At 43.5% G+C, this 16,471-nt stretch overlaps 1 protein-coding gene across 2 annotated transcripts in view; it reads left to right on the forward strand.

The window, feature by feature from the left end:
* tmco4 (transmembrane and coiled-coil domains 4) overlaps positions 1–16,471 on the forward strand; it is a 70,252-nt gene that overhangs the window by 38,741 nt on the left and 15,040 nt on the right. For both annotated transcript variants that reach the window (XM_078425298.1, XM_078425299.1), the window contains 2 exons: positions 6,944–7,061; positions 8,965–9,082. In XM_078425298.1, coding sequence (XP_078281424.1) covers positions 6,944–7,061; positions 8,965–9,082 — 236 coding nt within the window. The remainder of the gene's footprint in view (positions 1–6,943; positions 7,062–8,964; positions 9,083–16,471) is intronic.

Raw genomic sequence — 16,471 nt, forward strand, 5'->3', positions numbered from 1 at the left:
CAGGTCGGAACCCTTCTTCAGACTGAAAGATAGTAATAAGTATGGTGTTACAGTGAAAAGAGATCTTGAATTGGCTATTAATTTTGATGAATTAACAGTGAACGTTAAACATTCCGAAAATAATTGATGTGATCACTCTAATAAGTGACATGTTTTTTTAGACTGAAACAGGGCAAAGATGAAATTGGGATTGGTGGAGTTTAGGTCATTATCAAGCAGAATTCACTTACAATCCATTTGGAATGCCTCACGTGGTGGTGTATAGAGGTTTAGCTTGCCAACTACTTTTTGTTTGTTTGGAAAATTCAAGTTTTGTTCCAGTTTTTGCCTTTTTATTAGATTTTTCCACAAACATTGGCGGTTGCTAGGTTCCTTAGCTGCTGACCTCCCAGCATTCTTGGGGACATCGTCCATATGCTTCGCTTAATTTGTTGACTGGGGCCCTGAGCAACTCGAGGGTAGCACAGCCATGCCCAGTATTGTCCTGTGTAGGAAGGAACTTTTGTTTACACCGAAGATAGACACAAAATGCTGGAGTAACTCAGGGGACAGGGAGCATCTCTGGAGATAAGGAATGGGTGACATTTCAGGTCGTGTGTGAAGAAGGGTCCTGACCCGAAACCTCACCCATTCCTCCTCTCAAGAGATACTGCCTGTCCAGCTGAGTTACTCCAGCATTTTGTGTCTATCTCCAGTATTGTCCTCATTCATTATCCACACAAGACCAGAGTGCTGCCTGGATTGGAGGGTCTCTGCTTCAGGGAAAGGTTGGATAGACTTGGATCGTTTTCTCTGGAACTACAGAGGTTGTGGGGAGACTTGATAGAGGTATGTAAAATTATGAGAGACAGAGATAGGGTGAGAGTCAGAACCTTTTTCCCATGGTGGTAATGTCCAACACTAGAGGGCATAGCCATAAGGTGAGAGGGGAAAAGTTTAGTGGAGATGTACAGGGCAAGTTTTATACAGAGTAGTGGGGGCATGGAGCGCATTGTCAGGGGTGGTGGTGGAGGCTGATAGGATAATGCTGTTTAAGAGGCTTTTAGATAAAGCACATGGAAGTGCAGGGAATTGAGGGATATGGATCATGTGCAGGTAGATGAGATCAGATTAACTTGGCATCAGATTCGGCACAAACATCGTGGGCTGAAGTGTCTGTTCCTGTGCTGTACTGCTCTTTGTTGCTTTGTGCTAATTTCCAGCAGAAGTATTTGAACATTACAATTGGGATCATGAACTCTAGCTAGTTGAGAGGGGCAAAGTTTAAAGGAAATGTCACACAGAGTGGTGGGTGCCTGGAATGCACTGCCAGGGGTGGTGGTGGAGGCAGATACGATAGTGGCTTTTAAGGGACTTTTGGATAGGTACGTGGACATGCAGGGAATGGAGAGAGATGGGTAGGTGCAGGCAGATAAGATTAGTTTATCTTGGCATAATATTCAGTATTGGCAACATGGTCTGAAGGGCCGGTTTCTGTGCTGTACTGTTCCATGTTCTGTATTCTGGTGCTTCTGCTCGTCAGTAATGGGTGCTGACTATTGTGAAATGGAAAACAAGTTTTTTTAGTTTTGGAGATAAAGTGTGGAAACAAGCCCTTTGGCCCACCGAGTCCGAACTGACCAACAATCACCCGTTCACACTAGTTCTATCCCACACGCTAGTGACAATTTATAGAAGCCAATTAACCTATTGACGTGCACGTCTTTGGATAGTGGGAGGAAACCAGAGCACCCGGAGAAAACCCACACAGTCACAGGGAGAACATACAAACTCCGTACTAACAGCACCCGTAGTCAAGATTGAACCCGGGTCTCTGGCGTTGTGAGGCAGCAACTCTATCGTTGAGCCACTGTGCCGCCTCTCAGAGGAAACCCTCCGTAAAACACATACACGTGTGGATGTTGAATCAGGTTGGATTGGGCTTTGCCTGGATAATCTCACGTCCTGGAGAAGTTCCTTACTGTACAGCTGTGACGTCCCTTTGGAATCCAAAGCCCAGGCAGGGTCAACACAGCTGGGAGAAGGTGGGGGAGAAAAAGAGGTGATAAAACTAGTTAATACTGCTTTAAACCTTTATTGTGTCTAAGAGGTACACGTGGATTAAATATTTTACAGAACATAATGATACAAGAGATTTCGAAGAACATAATAATTGGCAGAAGTAAGCCATTCAGCCTCTCGTGTCTGCCACATTATGGCTCTCAGCCTCCAGAGTATTCTTTGACAGAGAGTTCTGAAAGCTCACCACCCTTTGGACCCATAATACAGTAACAAATGCCTTTTATAAACCCAAAAGGGACACATCATTGCGAACTGTGAAGCTCTTTAAAGGACATTTGGTGGGGTGGGAGGTAAAAGTCGGTGCAAGGTCAGGATTCAGGGGTAGAGCGTGTGTGTGGGGTGGGAGCGGGGGTGGGGGGGGGAGGGGAGATGCCGGGGCAAGGTCAGCCAGGATTCAGGGGAAGCGGTTGTGTGTGTGTGTCGGGGGGGGGGGGGGGAGGAGTGCTGGGGAGGGGGAATGAAGGTGTTTGTAGAAATTATCTAAAATTGGATAATTCAGTGTTCATATATCACACTAGTTCTATGTTATTCAATTTTCTCATCTGCCTCATACACACTGGCAACAATTTACAGACACCAAGACAATTTACAGACACTAGATTTAGATCTCTAAATCTAAAAATCAATTAACCTAAAAATCTGCACGTCTTTGGGATGTGGGAGAAAGCATTTTTCGTAGATGCTGTGTAAGTGCAGCTTGTTGCTGGAGTTGTGTGTTACTATCATTACTAATATACTGGCTGCTTATAGAATGCTTTGAAGATCTTGCACAGTTGGCTTATTTATCGTTGGAGATAATCATAATTTCCATACTTCAGCCAAGATAGGTTTAAACTAGGTCCTAGAGCAAAGTATCATCTTCACATGCAGTCACCATCCTTCCTCCTGCTATACACGATGTAAAGAGGCAGTGGAAAATGGCAAGAAAACAAGTTTGTAAATTGCTGCTTAATTTATAAAAGATGACCCACAAAGTTGAACCATAACAGTGATGATGCGTTGCAGTAAAGGGATATGGGAAAGTTATGTATCTCAAATATCTCCTGTGACCACATCAGTACAACAACTCTTGTGTGACGTGTGCAGTATTATTGGGAAACCTCTGATTAAAATGTGAAGCCATCTCACTGCCTGGTGTAGTCACTAGTTCCATTAAATCATCCAAAAATAAAATCAAAAACACTCTTGGCTGCTGCTTTCCCAGTGCCCTTCATTGTTCTTTTCTCCCTGTTCCAATGTTTAACCTCCCCTAATGTAGCAACACTCTTTAAGCTTTAGTGATATAGCACGGAAACAGACCTCCGGCCCACCAAGTCCGCGCCGATCAGCGATCGCCCCACACACTAGCACTATCCTACACACTAGGAACAATTTACAAATTTACCGATGCCAATTATCCTACAAACCTGCAGTTCTTTGGAGTGAGGGAGGAAACTGTAACACCCAGAGAAAACCAACGCGGTCACAGGGAGAACGCGCAAACTCTGTATGGACAACACTCGTAGTCAGGATCAAACCTGGGTCTCAGACGCTGTGCAGCAGCAATACTAACCGCTGCACCGCCTTATCCCTCCATTTCTTTCTTTCTTCTTTGTCCCTCTATACCATCCTCCTTGCCATGTTCCCTCCTTCTCCCGATCGTCTCCCTCTCTCAATATCCTCCTACAGTTCTTAGTGAACTCCTTATCATGGTGCAACACATTTTTCCTCCTCTACAGGAAATATGTGGTCGCATTAGAAAGCGCAGAAATTGTGGCATGGTGGCACAGCGGTAGAGTTGCTGCCTTACAGCTCCAGAGACCCGGGTTCGATCCTTACCGTGGGTGCTGTCTGTGCGGAGTTTGTACGTTCTTCCCGTGACCGCGTGGGTTTTCTCCGGGTGCTCCGGTTTCCTCCCTCACTCCAAAGACATGCAGGTTTGTAGGTTCATTGGCTTGGAAAAATTGTGAATTGTCCCTAGTGCGTAGGATAGTGTTCGTGTGCGGGGATCGCTGATCGGCACGGACTCAGTTGGCCAAAGGCCCTGCTTCTGTGCTGAATCTCTAAACTAAACTAAACTAAAGAGATTTGCCAGGATGTTGCCTGGAATGGAGGGCTTTACTTATAAGGAGAGAATGGATGGTTTATTCTTAGAACATAGGGGCCCAAGGGGGGACCTAACAGAGGATTATAAGAGGGGCATTGGCAGGGTATATAGAGTCTTTTTCCTGGAGTGGCGAGTTGAAAGCATAGGTTTAAAGGAAGAGGGTGGAATTTTAAAGGAGATCTGAGGACAGATTTTCCCACATAGTATTTTGGTTATATTGGAAAAAGTTGCTGGAGTGGTCGAGACAGATAGAAACAAAAACATTTAAAAAGCAAGTGTCAGGTCTTTGGATCGGAAGGGAGTAAAGGGATTAAGGTCAAATGAGATTAGTAAATAGGCATCGGGGTTAGCATGAATGAGTTGGGCCGAAGGGCCTGTTTCTGCGCTGTGCAACTCCAAGACTATTTATTAGCCCCACCTGTCATTGAATGCGAAGGATTTATGGAAATACTGACTAAACCAGGCGATGAAATGGCTTCACATTTTCATCCGAGGTTTTGTGGCCACAGGAGATATTTGAGATAAATACCTTTCCCATAACCCTTTAATAGTCAGGGCTTTTTAAAACTGATCTAATGGTTATGGGGAAGAGTTGAAATTATGCTGGCGCATAGCTGGGTTATATTTTACATCAATATCTGGGATATTAAGTCACTCCCTCACACTTTCCCTGTCGAGCCAAACATGTCTGAATCTGCAGCCAGGTCACAACTCCCTCAGGGTTCGTTTGCAGAGGCAGTGATTTACAACTTGGCAACTTGTACAGTAAAGTTGTCTGCCTGGTTTGTGTAAGTATGATTGTATATTCAGGATCAGATTCTCGCTTTTTCACATGAAGAGAAGTAGCATTCTGTTCCTGAAACTCATGAGCCTTCACATGAATAAAGTGAAACTGAAGCGGACAAGTTTGAATGTAAAATGACAGCTAAGTGGAGTAATCATACAATGTTTATCTATAGAAATGTTATACTGTGACTGGGCTCTGCTGTTCAAACTCTTTCTACAGCAGTGTTATAAGTACAAATGGTATAAGTACAGCCTGCTTGTTACATCATAGGCATTCCACAGCCAACGCCTCTTTAACATTTGGATGCTGTTCTTCCCAACATCTATTTTGTTTAATTATCTATTCTTGTCGAAGATCAAATACATTGTGTGTACTGGGCGGCACGGTGGCACAGCAGTGCCAGAGACCCGGTTCGATCCTGACTATGGGTGCTGTCTGTATGAAATTAGTACGTTGTCCCTGTGACCACGTAGGTTTTCTCTGGGTGCTCCAGTTTCTTCCTACATTCCAAAGACATGCAGGTTTGTAGGTTAATTGGCTTCTGTAAAATTGTCCCTATTGTGTGGGATAGAACTAGTGTAGGGGTGATTGTTGGTCGGCATGGACTCGGTGGGCTGAAGTGCCTGTGTCCATGCTGAATCCTTAAACTAAACCAAACTAAGCTGCTGGTTTTCCCTTATCCATTCTGTTACAAGCAGGAAAAGCTTGCAGGGTTTTCCCAAACATGATTGCCCTTTCATAAATCCATGTTAACTTCGCCCACTTTTCTAAGTGCCTTCAACCACAGTGGAGCAGCTGGTAGAGCTGCTACCTCAGAGCGCCAGAGACCCGGCTTCGATTCTGACCTCATGTGCTGCCTGTGTGGAGTGCGCATATTCTCCCTGTGACCATGTGGGTTTCCTCCGGGTGCTCCAGTTTCTTCCCACGTCCCAAAGACGATTGATTGATCTCTGTAAATTGCCCCCAGTGTGTAGGGAGCGGATGGGAAAGTGGGCTAACATTGAACTACTGTGAACGGGTGATCGATGGTCAGTGTGGACTTGATGGGCCAAATGGTCTGTTTCCATGCTGTATCAATCAATTCAATTAATAAAGAAAACAGCATAGAAACAGGCCCCTCTCGCCCACCGAGTCCAAGCCGACCATCGACCACCCGTTCGCATCAATTCTACGTCATCCCACTTTCTCATCTACTCCTTGCACATCACATCTATGGCATGTTGGAGAAAACCGGTTTTAATGCGGTCATGGAGAACATTCAAAATTCACACAGACGGAACCAAAGGTCAGAATTGATCCCTGGTCTCCACCAGTTGTGCCATTGTGCTGCCTTATTTCCTTGATACTCCTTTACTGAATTCTATTGTGTTTCCATTCCTTCGGCTTACCGCTGTTTTTGGAAACATTATATGTCTTTTCCTTTCATTGTCTGCAATCCTCTTGTAAGCCACAGCGAGACCACTTCTTCCTGTTGTGGTTTAGTGCCTTAAAACAAAATACATATTCCATATGTCACTGAATTATTACAGCATGAACAGAAACCATTCAGCCATCCGGTACCATATTTTCTATTAAAATCAAGAGATAACTTAGAAATACAGGAGAGAGCATTGCTATATCTTCACTAATTCCCCTTCATCCTGTGCCATCAAGGAAAGATTGATGGCACAAAGATTTTATTGCCATTTGTTGGGTTTTATGTATAATTGGCATTAGCATTTGTATTATTTAACAGCACTATTTAACATAGCGCAGTCTGGGTTACATTTATTCAAGAGCTAAACATTTGCCTTACATCACATTCAATATATTGTACGACCTCCTCATAATCAAGAGATTTTCTTCTGTAAGTGGTTGAACTAATTTCGTGAATCGTGATGGTGTTCTTGATCTACAAGATTCACCCCCCGGGCAGCATACATATTGGCATACCAGTTCAGAAGTCCACAGATTGTCAATAATTTATCCGTAAGGTTTCATCAATCCTTCCTTTTGTCTTTTTTTTACAGATAGTGAAGGAATTATTGAAGATGTCGTGTTGCTCGGAGCACCAGTGGAGGGTGGGGCCAAACACTGGAAACCTCTCACAAGAGTGGTTGCAGGTCGTATCATTAATGGATACTCTAGGTACGCAAGAATATCCTGCCCATTAAGGCTACATCTGTGCTAACTCATAACTTTGTTTTGTTTAATTCAAAACTAATAAAATAGAATAATGGATTAAGATAGGAAAGCAAAGCATTGGGATCTAGGGAAGGAAGACAATTTTTGCTTAATAGGATCATTACTTATGGAAGGCAAGGAACTTTACATAGTTTAGCTTAGAAATGCAGCACAGAGAAAGGCCCTTCGACCTGAGTCTGTGCTGACCAGCGATCCCTGCACACTAAAATTATCCTGCACACACGAGACAATTTCCAATTTTACCGAAGCCAATTAACGTAAAAATCCATACGTCTTTGGAGTGTGGGAGGAAACCGGAGCACCCAGTGAAAACCCACGCAGGTCACGGGGAGAACTTAGAAACTCTGTATAGACAGCACCCGTTATCAGAATCGAACCAGGGTCCCCACTAGTTAGTTGAATTAAAAATTTTAAATGAACCATTTGTACAGAAAATGGTGTGCCCTTAATTAGAATGATTTAGGTATTCTATAATAGACATTACATTAAAACAAGAGTGTAAATTTGATGGATTATATTTAATTATATTGGTTAAATATGAATATTGGGCAGGATTATATATATTTTGATGAAACAAGTATTGGAAAACTTCTTGAGGAACTCAGTGGGTCAGACAGAATCTCTGAAGGGAATGGACAGGCAATGTTTTGGGTCGGGACCCTTCTTAAATCTGAATTCCTCCAGCACTTTGTGTTTTCCTCAAAATTCCAGTTCCTCATGCCTCCACAGGAAAACCTCTGGGCTTTTCTTTGAAATAGTGCCTTGTCATCTTCTGCAACCACTTGGGAAGGCAGAAAAGGCCTCATGTGAAAAGATCTGCCACCTTGGAAAGGCAGTTGTATTTCTGAGCTCGAGTCTCTGGAGTGGGTCTTGGAACATGAACTGTCACGTGAAGGCTAGGTTGTTACCGAATGAAGTTCAGCAGATATCCTTGAAAATGTTTAGATGTGCAGAGATTATTAGAGCATGGAATGCTTTGGCAAGGAAGATGAGGTAGAGGTTGCACATTTGTACACGAAATACAAAGGACACAAGTTTAAGTTGAGGGGGAATAATTTAACAGCAACCTGAATGGAAACTTTTTTACACAAAGGGTGGTGGATATATATTTGAACAAGCTGCCAGGGGAGGTAGTTGAAACAGTTGAGGTATCACAACGATTACGAAACATTTGGACACGTACATGGATAGGAAAGGTTTGGAAGGATATGGGCCAAACGCAAGCAGATGCGACTAATGCAGATGGGGTATCTTGGTCGGAATGAGGAAGTTCATAAGTGATAGGACCACAATTAGGTCATTCGGCCCATTAAGTCTACTCCGCCATTCAATCATGGCTAATCTATCTCTCCCTCCTAACCCCATTCTCCTGCCTTCTCCCCATAACTCCTGACACCCATACTAATCAAGAAAATAAAATGGGATGGAGGGAGTTGGGCCGAAGGGCCTGTTTCCACATTGTATGACTCTACGTAAGTCAACGTTTTAAGCAATGGAGTGCACAAGATTGTGTTGCCTGGGGTGGTGGTGGAGACAGTTATGATAGTGGTATTGACGAGGCTTTAAGATAGGCACATGGATATGGAGGGATATGGATCACGTGCAGGAGATTAGTTCAACCCGGCATCATGTTCGACATGGACATCGTGGGCCAAAGGGGCTGTCCATTTGCTGCACTGTTCTGTGGCGCATGTGATAGTTTACTTGAAAAATATGCTATTGTTGTTGAGCTGAGAATGAGCTCAAAGCTGACCTCATTTCAGAAAAGAATATTCAGGCAAAAATTCTTTTTGAGATTCTGCTGATCTCCAAACCATTTAAAAAATAATTACTTTTTCTCTAACAGGGGAGACTGGCTTCTGAATTTTGTCTATCGGAGTTCTTCAATACAGCTGAATGTAGCGGGTCTACAGCCAATTGTTATGAATAATGACAAAATGATTAATGTGGACCTTTCATCCATTGTGAGTACCTTTCTCCTCTTCATAGGATGGCTGTTTTTTTTCTGATGTATTATACTTATTTTAAACTTGTTTAAAATTAAGTTTAGGATGTAACTTGGAGCACTGAAGTTTCGGATGCAAGGACCTTTTCTTTCATTTGAGGCAAGGACTTCATCTCCATTGCAGGTGTTGAGTGTTATCTTCCAGCTGTAGGTAAGAGGTGGGGTTGCAACTGTCCCGTATTAGCTGGGACATCCCGTATTTTGGGCTAAATTGGTTTGACCCGTATGGGACCGCCCTTGACCTGTATTAGGCCCGGGGGGCGCTGTAGGCCCGGACAGTGTAGGTGCAGAGGCCCGGGCGCCGCCTAACGGAGGTTGCGTAACATCCCGGCCCGGGCCGCCACCGTTGGTGGAGCGGAAGCACGTGGCCACTGGCTGGGTGAGGTCACATGGGGCGCATGGCGGTGACGTCACCTTGTCCCTTATTTAGGAGTGAGATAGTTGGCAACCCTATTCAGATGCCACGTTAAATGATTGTACACCAAACACATTTCCTTTGTCCCAGCCTTAGAAGATCCCTGGTGTATTGACGTGAATGTTTCCCACTTCCACTGCTGTCACTGAATTGCAGTTGAAGTTGTGAGCTGCTGAGTTGGGATGTAATGCTGAGGCTTTATAAGGCACTAGTCAGACCACATTTGGAATATTGTGAGCAGTTTTGGGACCATATCTGAGTATGGTCCAGAGAAAATTTATGAGAATGATCCCGGGGATGAATGTGTTAATGTATGATGAGCGTTTGACAGCTCTGGGCCTGGCATAGAGAAGGATGAGGGGAGGATCTCATTGAAACTTACCGAATGATGAAAGGCCTGGATAGAGTGGATGTGTAGAGGGTGTTTAGAACGGAAAGCACTGCGTTGCGGTGCAAAGACCAGCTGTCCGCTCACTCCAGACCTGTGGAGAGTTTGTACATTTGCCCTGTGACCACAACACAAAATGCTGGTGTAATTCAGTGGTTCAAGCAGCATCTGTGGAGGGAATGGATCGATGACATTTCAGATTGGCACCCTTCTGCAGTTCCGACTTGAATCATCATCTGTCCATTCCCTCAGATGCTGCCTGACCCACTGAGTTGCTCCAGCATTTTGCCTTTTGCTCAATATTCCAGTTTTTTTACGTTTTCCTACGACTCTTTGGGTTTCCTCCCATATCCGAAAGACCTGGTATGTTAATCTTCTGTTGCCTGATTGCCAGTAGTGTAGGTGGGGGGTGATTTTGATGGGAATTTGGGGGAAATAGATTACAGGGACTACAAGGTAGATGCACAGAGTCTCTTGCCCAGGGTAGGAGATTCAATAAAATACATGGATAGGACAGGTTTAGAGGGATTTGGGCCAAACGTAGGCAAGTGGGACTAATGTAGATGGGACATTGGTCAGGGGGCAAGTTGAGCCAAAGGGCCTGTTTCCATGCTATGACTCTATGACTCTATGAAAAGGATATCAATGGGGAATGGGATTGCTCTGTGAGCCAGTGTAGACTCAGTGGGGCGAATGCCCTGCTTTTTCATATGGAAATGATGTGAGATTAGAGAGTTGGATAGAGCTCTTAAGGATAGCGGAGTCGGGGGTATGGGGAGAAGGCAGGAACGGGGTACTGATTGAGAATGATCAGCCATGATCACATTGAATGGCAGTGCTGGCTCGAAGGGCCGAATGACCTCCTCCTGCACCTATTGTCTATTAGTTTCTGGTTTGTTTTTTAATTGTTTTTACAGTTAACAAACTGAAACAAAAGTTTCTTTCAAATGTTTCTAAGATTGACAGTAGCAATGCCAGAAATGTTCCCTTTTGTATAGGGGTTCAAATCCATTTGTTCCCAATGGAATAATTACAAACAACACCCAGATAATAACTACTGGAGACATGTTTTAGAAAATTTTACTATCGGTCACCCTCTACGCATTTTATTCACCTTTTAGCATTAATCAGAAATATCTTCATGTACCACATTCTCAAAGTTATTTCCATTTTCATTATTATGTTGACTTCCAAGATTTCTGTTGTAAATACATTAAGCATCAAAGAACATTGGAATAAACAGAAAATCCATTCACAGAAACATTCACAGTCATATCACACCAATAACAGCAAGAAAATATTTTGGAAAATCAAAAAAAAACCCAGTTGCTGTAAATCTGAATAGAAAGCAGAAAATGGTGGAAATGCTCAATGGGTCAGTCAGCATCTGTTGGGAGAGAAATGAGAGGAATAAATTGGGTAGACACACAGGGTCTCTTGCCCAGAGTAGGGGAATGGAGAACCAGAGGACATAGGTTTAAGGTGAGGGGGGAAAGATTTAATAGGAAATTGAGCAGTAACCTTTTCACATGGAGTGTGCTGGGTGTATGGGTCGAGCTGTCGGAGGAGGCAGTTGTGGCAGGTAGTATTGCGAAGTTTAAGAAACATCTGGACAGGTACATGGATTGGACAGGTTAAGAGGGATATTGGCTAAATGGAGGCAGGTGGGACTGGTGTAGATGGGACATGTTGGTCAGTAGAGGCAAGTTGGGCAGAATGGCTGTTTCTACACTGATTGACTATGATTCTACGGATAGAATTAACTGAGGGTCTATGAACTCGGGGAAAATATTGAGACACAAGGAATTTTACGGACACTGGAATCTTGAGCAAAACACAAAGTTCTGGAGGAACTCAGTGGGTCAAGCAGCATTTGTGGAGAGAATGGTCAGATGATGTTTCGGGTCAAGACCCTTCTTCAAACTGAAAAAGCGTCCCAACCTGAAACATCGCCTGTCCATTCCTTCCCCAGATGCTGCCTGGGCCGCTGAGTTACTCCAGCACTTGTGTTGTTCTCGGAAAAAAATACTGTAGATTTCCACAGTTTGAGCTTTCCCAGTGGTATTGTTACCACTGCAATTCCTTTCCCTGACTCAGGCTCAGAGTGTTCCTTTTAACTTAAATCCAGCACGTGTAAAGTTTCTGAATCTTTCAAATGTGGTGCTAAGCGGTAACAGATCCCTGGGCAACGTTTGCAGAAGCAGGAGGATAGTTTGCCAACATTTATCATTCCACCAATTTCACTGAGAGCAGAATATCTGATCGTTTATCTCATGCTTCCAAAAGTGCTGCACTGACTGTAAAACACTGACTTGTCCTGAGGTCATAAAAGACACTTTATAAAAGCAAGGAATTGCTGCTTTCTTTGGTTTTATCAGTACATCATTGGAATGTCCATGAAAGGATCAATATATATGGTGATTATTTAATTGGAAACTATTATAACTAACTGTCCAGTCCATTATATTACCCAATTAGGTAATTAAAATTTGACTATGAATCTGAAGTTAATTGCAATTACCTGCTATTTTTAATGCCATTTTAGACACCAACAGCTTGGGGGGAAAATAGATGTTTAATGGAGGTTATAGTGCACCTTAAATTTTAAGCATACAGTGTATTAGGTAGCCAGGTAAAATAGCAAAGATAGACACAAAATGCTAGAGCAACTCAGGAGGTCAGGCAGCATCACTGGAAAGAAGGACTAGGTGACATTTTAGGTCAAAATCCTTCTTCAGTCTGAAATCCTTCTTCAGCTGAAATGTCACCTATTCCTTTTCTCCAGTGATACTGCCTGACCCGCTGAGTTACTCCAGCATTTTGTGTCTATCTTTGGTATAAACCAGCCTCTGCAGTTCCTTTCCACACACAAAACCAATAGCAACTTTGGAAGCTTTGAAAATTAATGAACAGTCGCAGTTGACGTAGAAAAATTGACAGACAAAAACCAGCAAAACATAACCGAGTAGAACCGCTGCCAGAGACCCGAGTTCGATCCGGGATTGTAGCTTAACTGGCCTCCGCAAAAAGAAAATTGCTCCTAGTGTGTAGAGAGTGGATGAGAAAGATGAGAGTATCTCGGGATAACGTAAAGCTAATTGTGAACGGGTGATCGTTAGCCTATGGGCCTGTTTCCAGGTTGTATCTCTAAAACTAAAGCTAAAATATACTGGGATGAAAAACAAGCCAAGCTGTGACAGCCAGAGAAAAACAGACTTGTTAAAAGAGAAACTCATTATTGTGATGTGAAGACAGGCAGTGGAGGAGCAGGACACCTGGGTCTGATGTGATCTCTCACTGGATAATAAAAGGCAGAGAGACAATGAATGCCTGACACATTGAGAGTAATCTTTATTTTCTCTGTCAAACCTTTCAGTCCTTTTGTGTTAAATAACTAACATTCAGTATTTGCAGTAACAGTCCAGCTACCTTGGCATGTAAATTCAAACCAGTGATTCATAGAAGATTGAGTCACAAGTTAAAATTCACACCTACAAAGGGAATACATTACAGCTCATTTTTCTGAACATGCAAAGGAAATAATAGAAATGCTACAAATGATCATTTTTCCTCCTAAAGAACATATCCCAAAGAGGCCAGACAGGAGAGAATATAAATAATCAGGTATCCCCACTGCCAGAAGAAACAATTGCCACTCTCATTCTCCAAGCAGGCACCTAGTACTCCATCTGACCTGGTCAGACCTTAAAACCTTATTAGCAAAATTTAAAGAACGCCATTTGACACAGATGCTATTTCGTTACTGTGGCAGAACAATGACTTACCAAGCAATTCATTAACAAGCCTGTTCCTTCATCTGTGTGACTACCTGCCTATTAACCAACCTCACTTCGCTCTTTCCAGTGTTCAAACCTATTTTTGCTTCCCAATATATTTCTGACTCCTTTTTTGATCTCCTTCCCAAGGAGGGTGGAATTATCAAGGACTAGAAGGCATAGTTTTAATGTGAGAGAGGCAAAGTTTAAAGGAGATGTGCGGGATAAGTCTTTTACACAGAGGGTGATAGATGCCTGTCCAGGGCTGGTGATGGAGACAGATACGATAGTGGTGTTTAAGATAGGAACATGGATATGGAGGGATATAAATCACGTGCAGGCAGAGGAGATTACTTTAACATGGCATCATGTTTGCCATGGATATTGTGGGCCAAAGGGCCGGTTCCTGTGCTGTACTGCTCTAGGTTCCGTATTCTTGTTAATTTAGGTTTTGGAATTTGCAACAAGCACCAGATGGCAGAGTGGAAGTTGAACATTAAAAGAATGCAAGGGTGATGGAGTGAGGCTTGATTCAGCTCAGTGAACTGACTATTCCTGTTAAACAGCAGGGAAAGCATGTTGGCTTAATGAGCAGAAAAATGCGGCACGTGAAAAAGCTTCACTTAAAAAGGCAATTCATCTGGGTATTCTTCTAAAGTACAATAGGAAAATTAACTCAGTCAAAACTGAATTGAATTATAGGCTAAAGGAACCATGTGAAATATAATTATCAATTCATATGGCTGGACCTGATGCAATTACTATCTTATTAACAATTAATGAAAGGCATAGCAATTAACACAAGGCATAGATAGGGTAGATAGTCAGATCCTTTTTCCCAGGTTGGAAAAGTCCATCACTAGAAGGCACAGCTATAAGGTGAGAGGGGGGAAGTTTAATGGAGACTAGCTGCTGTGGACCCGTTGGGTCCAAACCTCTCCTGCATTGGTGTAGCACCCTCACCTTCCCCACTCACCCACTCCATCCCCCCTCAACCCCCCCTTATCAACACGTAAGTACAGGTGCACCTCAAGTTACGATGGGGTTATGTTCCGAGAAACCCATCGCAAACCAAAAATATTGTAGGTCAAAATGCATTTAACCATTCCAAAGTCGAAATATCGTAAGTCGAAACATCGTAAGTTGGGGAGCACCTGTATTAGATCAACGGGCCCCAACTGCACCGGCGCAGACCCATTGGGTTCCCATTGTGACGTCGAACACGGAGGTATTACTGCACAGGCGCGGCTGATGGGCAGGGCAGGTGGAAAAGGGATTTATTAAAGTTTAAAAAGTGATTTCTAAAGTTTAAAAGGTGGATAACTTTTAAAATATAACAACCATTTGAACCGCCAATGGTGAGTAAGGTGGGTCTAAAATTGTTGCGCTATCGTGTCCCATTCTGGCTGTATTTCTGGTATAAATAATCAAATAAACTGATTAATATACAAGATGAGAGTTTTAGATATATATATAGATAAATTTGCAGGGCAAGATTTTTTATACAAAGAGGGACCTGGAATGCATTGCCAGGGGTGGTGGTGGAGGCAAATGTGATAGTGCTATTTAAGAGGCTTTTAGATAAGCACACAGAAGTACAGGAAATAGAGGGCTATGGATCATGTACAGGCAGATCAGATAAATTTAACTTGGCATCAGGTTCGGCACAAACATTGTGGGCCGAAGGGCCCGTTCCTGTGCTGTACGGTTCTATGTTCTTTGTTCTATTAGGCTCTGGACCCAAGTACACAATGGTCAATATAGACATGGTGGGCCGAAGGGTCAGTTTCTGTGCTATATGACTCTGTGCTGAATGACTCAATGATTCAATTAGTCTTTTATCTTTCTGTTAATGATGCCAGTAAAACCCAGCAAATCAAAGGAGTCGGTCATTTAGGGTGGCATGGTAGCGCAGCAGTAGAGTTGCTGCCTTACAGCGCCAGAGACACGGGTTCAATCCTGATCCCCTCCCATTCCCAATCTGACCTTTCTGTCCTGCCCCCTCCCATTCCCAATCTGACCTTTCTGGCCTGGGCCTCCTTCATTGTCAGAGTGAGTCCCAGCGCAAATTGGAGGAACAGCACCTCATATTTCGCTTGGGCAGTTTACACCCCAGCGGTATGAACATTGATTTCTCTAACTTCAGGTAGTCCCTGCTTCCCCTCTCTATTCCCCCCCCCCCCTTCCCAGTTCTCCCACTAGTCTTCCTGTCTCTGACTACATCCTATCTTTGTCCCGCCCCCTCCCCTGACATCAGTCTGAAGAAGGGTCTCAACCCGAAACGTCACCATTCCTTCTCTCCCAAGATGCTGTCTGACCCGCTGAGATACTCCAGCATTTTGTGTCTACCTTCGATTTAAACCAGCATCTGCAGATTTTTTTTTCCTGACTATGGGTGCTGTCTGTACAGAGTTTGTACGTTCTGTCTGACCGCGTGGGTTTTTCCCGGGTGCTCCAGCTTCCTCTCACATCCCAAAGACGTACAGATTTGTAGGTTAATTGGCTTTTGTAAATTGTCCCTAGAGTGTGAAATAGAACTAGTGTGGGGGCGACACTAGTCAGAGCAGACTATGTAGGCCAAAAGCCTGTTTCCACGATGTATCTCGAAACTAAACTAAACTAAAAGCCAGCAAATCAAGGGAGCTGGTTATCAACCTCAGGAAGTGCACTCCCCATTATGTTGCAGAGTAGATGTGAGCGGGCTTCAGCTTTCAAGGTGTAAATATCACCAACAATTTGTCCTGGTCCAACGACATTGATGCAACAGCC

This window comes from Rhinoraja longicauda, chromosome 30, assembly GCF_053455715.1.
Source record: "Rhinoraja longicauda isolate Sanriku21f chromosome 30, sRhiLon1.1, whole genome shotgun sequence".
In the NCBI taxonomy this organism is placed as follows: Eukaryota; Metazoa; Chordata; class Chondrichthyes; order Rajiformes; family Arhynchobatidae; genus Rhinoraja; species Rhinoraja longicauda.